Raw genomic sequence first — 9,106 nt, forward strand, 5'->3', positions numbered from 1 at the left:
CGGAGCCCCGTGGCCGGCAGGAGGTGCGTCAGCGGCCGCCTCGGGGCCGGGAAGGCGCTTCCGGAGGCGGGAGGTCGCGGCGTGGAGCGGCGGCGCGGCGCTGCCCGAGCGGTGCTGGCGGGACGGCAGGAGCGGAGCGGCGGGGCCCGTGTGCGGCGCGCTGCGGAGGAAGACACCGGCCGGCTCCGCCATGTCCTACTGCAGGCAGGAAGGTGCGCCCGAGTGTCCTCACAATGTCACCCCGCCGGGCGGGCTCGCTGTGAGGCGGGCGGGGGTGGGTGCGCCGCGGGGTGACCGCCCGTTTCCCTGAGGGGCAGGCGTAGCCGGAGCAGAGAGGAGGCGCGGCAGCCACCCCCGGTCCCTGTGTGGCCGCGGCAGCGCTGCCTCTGCTCCCGCCGCGACCTTTCTCCTCACGGAGGGCGGGAAGGGCGGCGGGGCCATGAGGCGGCAGCGCGGTCCCGGGCGTGTGGGGACGGCGAGGCCCCGCGGCGGGCCCGGAGCGGCCGGAGGTGCCCGCCGGGACCGTGTGTGGCTGAGGCGGGCGGGCAGGGCAGCTCCCGGCCGCGGAGCGCCTGCTGCCCGCAGGGGATGCATTTATCCCAGCCTAGCTGAGTGGCCAGAGGTGTGGGGTTTTGCCTTTTGAAGGTCGATGGACGGGGCGGTAGACTGCGAGCTTTACTATATCTGTATCGTGTTGTACAGGTGGTGGTATTTATGAGGCTTGACCACCTCTAAAAGTGGGAGATGCGTAGGTAAATGTCTATATCTACATATATATATAAAGATCCTTGCTCTCTTAAGTCATGTAAAGTGGCGGAATGTAACGTTTCAGACTGGAAAAAAAGCGCCAATAGTTCTAAATGCCATTTTTATGTTACAAACTTGGCCACATACTATGAGCTGTATTGAGGTGCTCATAATGTATGGACCTCTTTTACACTTTATGTTGTGCTTTGTTTAATTTTGCAAGATCTGTAAGTTGCTTTATGCAACCCTACAGCATTGCAGTGATGGGGTTAGAGTTCATGTGTTTCTAGCTCCCTTCATATAATAAATGACCGAACATTCCACATTGTAAAGTTTGCTGGAGTACAGTGCAGAGTTGTCAGAAAACTGTTTCTGTTTTTTAAAAGGTGTTAGATTTATATGTTTTTCAGATGTGTTTAAATGCATGGTTACTCAGCAAGGTTAAGTTACTGAACATCTGCTGGCTGAGGTCACACTGAGGGGCCAGGAGATTCTAATTTCTCATATGCCAAGTTACAGTAGTGGCCTGTATGAATTTGGAGAATTCTTGGGGAATTTACAATTTTTTCCACACTCAGAGTGTGTTACAGCTTTGCAGGGTTGTTAGAAAACTAAAACTACTGAAGTTTCCAGCCAAGCCTCCCCTGACCTTGCTATTTAGTTAAATCAAGAGCAGGAAATTTGCTCCATTGGATTTCCATCCCTTGTAATGTTCACAGCACCTTTCAGTGTAGTTAGTTCTATATGGTGATGGCTGTCCTCAGTTTTTGTTTCAGATAATTATAATTAGTGTAAAATACTACACTAGTCTTTAGCAAAAACCTCTGTTATTAATAAGTTCCTGTGGAACACTTTACTTCTATTTATTATAATTTCACTTTTTTTTTTTTTATTCTAAACCTGTCACCTGTGTTAGTCCTGGTGTTGGAGTAATTTGAGTTTGTTTTGAAACAGCTTTTTAACTTAGCAGTTTAGTGAATTGTACTGTTTATTACAGGACATTGCTATGAAAATTGGAGCTTTAGAATAACAGAATTTCAGTGTGTATGTGTTCCTCTGAACTAGTAACTGTTCTCATTGAAGGTGATTGTTAAGTACAGCAGTTCATTCTCAATATTATTGAATCACATTGAAAGTCTCATTACCTTGTGGTGTACAGCAGTTTTGTAAATGACTCTTTTCTGTCTGAGATTTCTCTGAACTTTTGCTTCTTGTGTCCTCCATGGTAGGAAAGGACAGAATAATATTTGCAACCAAGGAGGACCATGAGACACCGAGCAGTGCTGAGCTGGTTGCAGATGACCCAGATGACCCCTATGAAGAACAAGGTCAGTAGTGAGCAGAAGAACAGAAGTAAGGGGTGTTACATCATACAGAAATCCAACACAAAATTAGAATGAATTAGAAAAACTTAAGTATATTAAAGTCTGAGGGCAACTGGTTATGCAGTAAATACCCAAACCCTTGGCAGTTTTAACTGCCAGGTTAGGACATCACTAATGACACATTTTCTTCCAGTATTTATTTTTCTACACTTGTAATGATTTTTCTTAGAGGCCTGTTCAGATAATCAGTTGATGGCTTTTAGTTTTGATTAGTGGTCAGAGATATGGAGGGATACCTTTTCCTTTTATTAATAAAGTTTGAGCCTAATCAAGTGAAAATTATGATAATTTTTCCTCTATTTTAGGTAACAGCAGGCAATTTTCAGAGAAGCTGGAGTGAGTTACATATTATTGTCATTGATGTGAGCTGCTCACTCGTCTGTGAGCAGCTGAAATTGCCTAATATGGCAATCTCTGAATATCTGATTTAATATAAATCAATATCTGGCTAATACTATAATGGTAGCAATATAATCCATATCTGTAAGTGCCACATGATGGGTAAGTTAAAATTATTGAGTTTTCAACCATAATCATCGTGCCTTGAAAAGATAAAAGTTTTCATGAAGATTACAGTTCTTGTACAAAGTATATCTGACCTGCAAATAGAGATTTAAGAGAGCAGAACACTTCTGAGACCAAGACTTACAATATTTTGGTTGTGTATTTTAAATAATGAGTAAATGAAATATACTTCCAATAATGATGATTTAATACATTTTGCCCTGGGTTAATAATTATCATGAAAATGTGAGTTTAGGTTAATTTTTTTTTTTCTAATTGCCTCTATGTTTGCAGATCTTTTGGTCTCTTCACTTTGTGTGAAGGGATTTCATTGTTTTCAGCTCAACTGAAGCAAATTCTTCAGACTTTGAAACTTAGTTAGAAAGTTATTATTTCTCAAGTGTCTCAGAGCCCTTTAGAGGGCAGCATTTAAGCAGTTTAGCAGCTGGAGCTCACAGGGTCTCATTGTTAGCTGATATGGTGTGTACTGTAATTTGAACCACACCTTCCTACGTCATTAAAATTAACTTTTTTCATACATAGGTTTGTGTGGAAATGTTACTGAATTTATCTGCTTTCATTACAGCTGTATGTAGTCAGTTATATATCCAAAAGCTTTTCTCACTTGCACTGGTAAGTCTGTTGATGTGCTGGTGTCACATATATTTGGGTAGTGGTTTGTTTCCTAGCAGTCCTGCACTTACAGAATGTCAGGTCACTTTCTTCCTCAGCACTAGATCCGAGAGGAAAGGGGGAAAGCCAGGAGCTTTTTATGTCACCTTACAGTGACAGTGTGTGTCTGTGGGATTCAAAATGAGAAACTATAAACTATGTTTTGGTACTGTCAATCAGTTTGGATGAGGATTTCTTGTTGTGTGATTTTGTTTGTTAGTTTGTTGAGTTTTCTTCTTAGTATGTGGTAAATTACTGCTGTGTTTTTAAGTCTGAAAAACCTCATGAATGACCCAGGGCTACAGTGCATTAGATCAGAGGAGAGAAAATGGACATATCACAGAATGTAGCAGTAGGGATGGAGCTTATGGGCAGGAAAGACATGGGTAAAATGGTTTGGAATATGTTGAAATGCTGAAGCTCTGGCTTGCATGGCTTTTATTTAAAAGAAAATTGGGAAGGGTTTTCCTGTACCTAATGTAACATGCAGGCTTTTCTAATTTAGCTTCTACTTGCAATAGAAGACTTGGTTCAAATTGTGTTGTATAATTAACTGTAAGGGTTCTTTTTGTAAGGACTCTGCTCTGTCAAAGAGACCAGTCATATCTGGGAAAGAACAGGTGCATTATATACACCTGCCATAATCTACATTATTTTCTAATACACCTCAAACTTGTGTTTGAGGTTTTGTTTTGTTGTAGGGGCCTTTTTCATACTTGAGATAAACATCTAGTTTGGTATTTGGTAATTTTTGATAGTTCTTATTTTGTCCCAGACATTAACAGACATTAGTCTTTGAGCAGTCTACTTGAATCAGTAGATTGGTCAGGAAAACTTGTGTTCTGTCAATATTTTGTTGTTGATGTATCAGCTGGGTGAGTTTGGTAGGCAAAATGTTAATGACTCACTTTAAGCTAAAAACACTGAAAGAAAAAAGCCATGAGAAATGGAAAGGCAGACAAACGGAGTAAGTTCAGGTTAGGATTTCATACTGCAGTGAAGATCACAGTTCACTGTCTGTGCTTTTTGACAGCTGTGGTTGATGGAAACAAATTAAGGATTCATTTGCAGTGGTTTTGAAATAATACTGTTACTGTAAAGCATCTTTCTAGTCCTATGTGTTGCAGATGGTGGAATTTAAACATGAAAGATTCCTGGTTTTCACTGACATCTTGGCTGCCTTCAGTTTGAACATTTTTTTATTTTATTAAGCTTATATGAAGAAGGCAATGATGAGTTTTATGCATGCAAAGTGGTTTTTATTAGTGTTACAGCTGTGGTGGGAAAGTTGGATAGAAGTACTTATAGAATTGGACCTCAGACACAGATTGTTGCTGGTCTTTCCCTTCAGTTTTTCCAGACTTGTTCCTGTCATCTGATTTTATAAACAGTTTTAAAGTGGTTTCTAGAGGGGACTGATGAAGCCAAACTCCACATTCTTGTGAGAAAGAACTTGATGAATGATCAGATGTACAGGACTGTTTCTGTGACTAATGATGTCCCTTTCAATCCTGCTTCCTGTCATCTTGCACTGTGAATCCCTGGCAGATAAACTTGTTATTGGATGTGTTTGTCATGTTACAGGGAAAAACTCTTCTCAGAACAGCAGTGGGACTTCATCCCAGCGAGTCCAAGACAAGTGTTGACACAGATGCAGGTGGGCCTGCCTTTGCCCATGACATGAGCAGCTTCCATGAGCCAGGAGAGTTTAGGTTGTGAGATGTCAGCAATCAACTGCTCACACAAATCCTCATCTGCAGTGATCTAAACAGGCTTATTTCTTCTTCCACGAGTGCAGGTTCAAGTAGATTGTGACTCACTGGATCAGTGAGGTTCAGGCTGCATTTGAAAGAAGTTTGAATTCAATTTTAATAAAAATAGTAATCCTATCTGTTGCAGGCTTGCAACTCAGGAAGAGCAATGGATGAAATCTGTTTCCGATTTAATTGTGTTCTAAGCTTGCTGATGGACTTACTCATTGATGTGTGAATTCTGCTGTGATTATGAATGAGGAAATGCTTGCTTTAGTCGTCTGTATTTTTGTTTTGTTTTTCTAAAGCATGGTTTCTGTGCACAGAACTTGTGAAACTGGTGCTATATCAGTGATAAAATAGGTGTAGGTCAGTGATCTTGTGATACCACAGAATGTTTTGTTTATGGGATAACTCACAGTAAGATTTGCATGTTTACAAGGCAGGTGTGGTTCTAAAAGGACCAATCTATTTTAAGAGAATTATTTTATAAGTAATTTTATTGCTCTAGTGTCTTTAGGAACATTCAAAATTGTGGGGTTTTTTTTATTAAAGTGCTAGAAAAATGACCTTAAATGACTAGTTAATATTAGTGAGGAGGAATATAGGACTGCAAAATCTAGTTTACAAAGCAAATTGTATTTCTTCTATGCCATATGATTAACATCTTTCTGCTTTATGTCGTCCTTGGCAATGAGGAATCTGACACCAGCCACTGATTTTCTTGTCTCAGAAGTCCTGCTTCTCCTCCAGGCAGCTGAAGATGCTGTGATGCATTGGATTGGGTGTATATTATCAGTACAGTGAATATTACAGATATTTTGCAAAACCATCTTGCCAAATAAAGCATGGTCCATGGAAAATGACAGTATTACTGCAGTTCACTGAATCATGCTAAGGACACTGTTACTTTCTGTAATGAAAAAGAGTCTGATCAATGCTGAGATTTGACTGACTCTAATTTTCTGCTCAGCTGCATTGGCTGAGTTAGAGAACATCTCTGATGAATTGCAAATCACAATAAAATATTCTTTTAATATAGCAATAAAATGATTGAGCTGCTTTTGCTGTACCAGTCAAGATTCATGATATTGCAGCCTGGTGTCCAAGGAATTGCACCTGGGAGTGAAATATATGTCTGGAACTTTCTTAATCCACAGGACAAAGACAAGAAATAAGTTTATTGAGTTCTGTGACAGTATTTTAGGTAATGTCAGGTTGTATCAGGTGTTAAATATAATTTCATGTTTGAATCAGAATTAATTCAACTTTTTTGTCTTCCAGTGGTATTTTCATACCTCCTTTCTAAAGGGAAGGTGCTTAAATTTAAAGTTTATGCACATGCTGTCAGCTTCTGCAGAAACTCAGCATGGAGATGAAGTTAGAAAAGTCTGCTAAAGTGGAGGAGAGCAAAGTGTTCAAGTGGAGAAGAAACCAATTGGATCATAGCATAGTAATTCTCTTGTTCTTCCCAGATGAACATACTTGTGTATGTTCATACCAGTAGAGAAAGGAAATGGAGATGTATTTATTGCCTTAGAGAAATGCATTAGAGACTCTAGAAGCCCACAGGACCAAGTCTGTTATATTGAATTTCTAAAATCAGAGGAAAGTAGTTCTTCAACTTGATGTTTGACCTTCTTTGTATAAATCAGTTGCCATCTAGAAGAACATATGCCATTAAATCTTCACCTTGCCAGTCCACCAGATAAGTATTTCTGTCAGGACTTTAACTGTTCCAGAGCAGAGGTTTACAACTGTTCCAGTTTAGAGTCTGAAGTGACACTTAACTCCTTTCAGTTGTGTTCTAAAGTACAATTTGGTTTCTGGCAGCCAGACAGGCAGGCTTGCTCTCAGGCTTGCTGTTCCTTGTGTTCTGTGGCACATGACTTAATCTTTACAAATACACTGATTTTTGTTTTTGCAATTGAAATTTGAAGGGGGAAAGTTGTGAGTTACTATTTTGGAGCTTATTTCAACCAAGAAGAAAAAGGGATCCATTCAATTTGATTTAAAAGGTTTCTGGTATTAATACTGGATTTAAAGTCTTACTATTTGTATGGAATGATTTTAAATTCTTGCTTGTTCGCCTGACAGTCTGGCAGATCGATTGACTTGACTTGCATCTGTTTTGCAGTTCCCTTAGAATATTCTCAGTGGTCTGTAGTCCAGGGAGAAGGACTTAATTCAGAGATGGATAGAGAACTAATCTCACTTGTGCCTATTAAAGGATTATACTGATCAGAGGGAGAAACAGACTGGCTGGGAGGTGAAAGGTGTTTATCAGCCTTGAAGCTGCAGAACTAAGATGGCATTAGAAGTGCTTGAGTTCACACCTGCAGCCCAGCAGCTGTCACTGAGTGAAATCAATGTTTGGAAGGTGCATTAACTTTTCTTCTCTCTTGTTTGTTCAGGATTGATATTGCCCAATGGAGATATCAATTGGAATTGCCCATGTCTGGGTGGAATGGCTAGTGGTCCCTGTGGGGAGCAGTTCAAGTCAGCCTTTTCTTGTTTCCACTATAGCTCAGAAGAAATAAAGGGATCAGACTGTGTGGACCAATTCCGTGCCATGCAGGAATGCATGCAAAAATACCCAGATCTTTACCCTCAAGAGGATGAAAATGATGAGAAGTCCAGCAAAGATTTGGAAGCTGCCTCTATGGAGGCCTCTGCTGCCAAAGAGGAGGAAGGATCCAGCTAATGAAGATGCAAGGAGGCTGTCGTCTCCATTTCTCATTTTCAGACATGGACTTCTGCACTGTGTCTGTCTTCTGAGTAGTGAGGAAATGTTTCACCATATTCTGTGCACTGTATCATAATAAATAATTTATTCCTGAAGGAGAAATCTCAGAGCTTCAGCCTTGCAGATAAATACTGCAAAAAGAGTGAGTATGTGTATGTACTGTGTAACGTGGTTTTGGACACAATTAAAACTTCAACAGCTGTTCTTTTCCCTCAAGTTTTCCTTGAGTTGTGACTTGAGTAATGTCTTGAAGTACATAGCTTTCAACTAAAATTCCACTGACACACCAGGTCTGTCTTCATTTCAGTATGTTCTGATCAGTAGCTGCTTTTTATTTAACGCGTTCTGTTCTGTCAATAGAAATTACATTAAATGATTGTTTTTCCTTTAAGATTTCTTTTTTCCAAAGTGATGCAAGACACTGAAATTGGTCTGGGTCTAGAATTTCTAAAATAATTTCAAGTGGTGTTACTAGATTATGGTTGCATTTTACTACTGGCATCAGATCAGGACTGCCAGGAAAACGCTGAAATGCAACATCTTTGATTTCATTTACTTACTGTGATGCCTTTTGCATCTTTAAAAATGGTGTGTTGTGCTACTGATGATTCAGATGAATGAAAAGAATGTTGGTCACTGGCTTTATTTTTGCTCTGAAAATACAGCTTTTGGGTTCCTTTGGTTATTACCTTCTCCTTCAAGGTATAGATGGGCACTTGTAAAATACTTTGAGATACAATAAATTGTTACCTGGTGTAATGATCTCAAAACAGATACTGTGACTTAAGTGCATATTAAAAAGAAAATACTTTTTACCCTCACTGGAAGCTCCTGTGTCTTTGTGGTGTGGTGTTTTGTTTGGTTGGCTTTTGGTTAACACTGATTGGATTTGAGAACTGTTCCATGCTGTAGGCAGATCTCAAATGAATTTGTGGCTTGTGAAGATTGGTTGCTCCAGCTTGTCAGATTTTTATTCTTGTCTTATTCTTTTCTTCCCAGCCCAGGCAGGAAGGCATAAAAAACCTAAAGCTTTTTCAGTAGCTGTAGTAGACTGGACCATGAACCAGCAAATAAACATGAACAGCTATTAAAATATTTGAAAATTACTTAAAAGGTACAAATAATTTAATAGTTCAGTATTGTTTAATAGCTGCAGATAAGCTATACTCCATTGTTTGTCTTTCTGAGTAAAAAATAGGCTGTGAGATTTTTTTTTTCAAATGAGATTGTGGCTGTGGTTGTTGGGGTTTTTCCCTCTCCTTGTGTTGGCTACCTCACCCAAAGCATAAAAGGTTGTAGTG

At 40.0% G+C, this 9,106-nt stretch overlaps 1 protein-coding gene across 1 annotated transcript; it reads left to right on the forward strand.

Annotated features, from left to right (window-relative positions):
• The first annotated feature begins 22 nt into the window (after positions 1-22).
• Positions 23-8,626, forward strand: CHCHD4 (coiled-coil-helix-coiled-coil-helix domain containing 4). Its single transcript, XM_059480319.1, has 3 exons — positions 23-212; positions 1,977-2,075; positions 7,474-8,626. Exons 1-3 carry the CDS (start codon positions 191-193, stop codon positions 7,761-7,763), a joined length of 411 nt encoding a protein of 136 aa, XP_059336302.1. The 5' UTR covers positions 23-190; the 3' UTR covers positions 7,764-8,626.
• The last annotated feature ends 480 nt before the right edge of the window (positions 8,627-9,106 follow it).

This window comes from Ammospiza nelsoni, chromosome 11 (assembly GCF_027579445.1).
Source record: "Ammospiza nelsoni isolate bAmmNel1 chromosome 11, bAmmNel1.pri, whole genome shotgun sequence".
NCBI classification, from domain to species: domain Eukaryota; kingdom Metazoa; phylum Chordata; class Aves; order Passeriformes; family Passerellidae; genus Ammospiza; species Ammospiza nelsoni.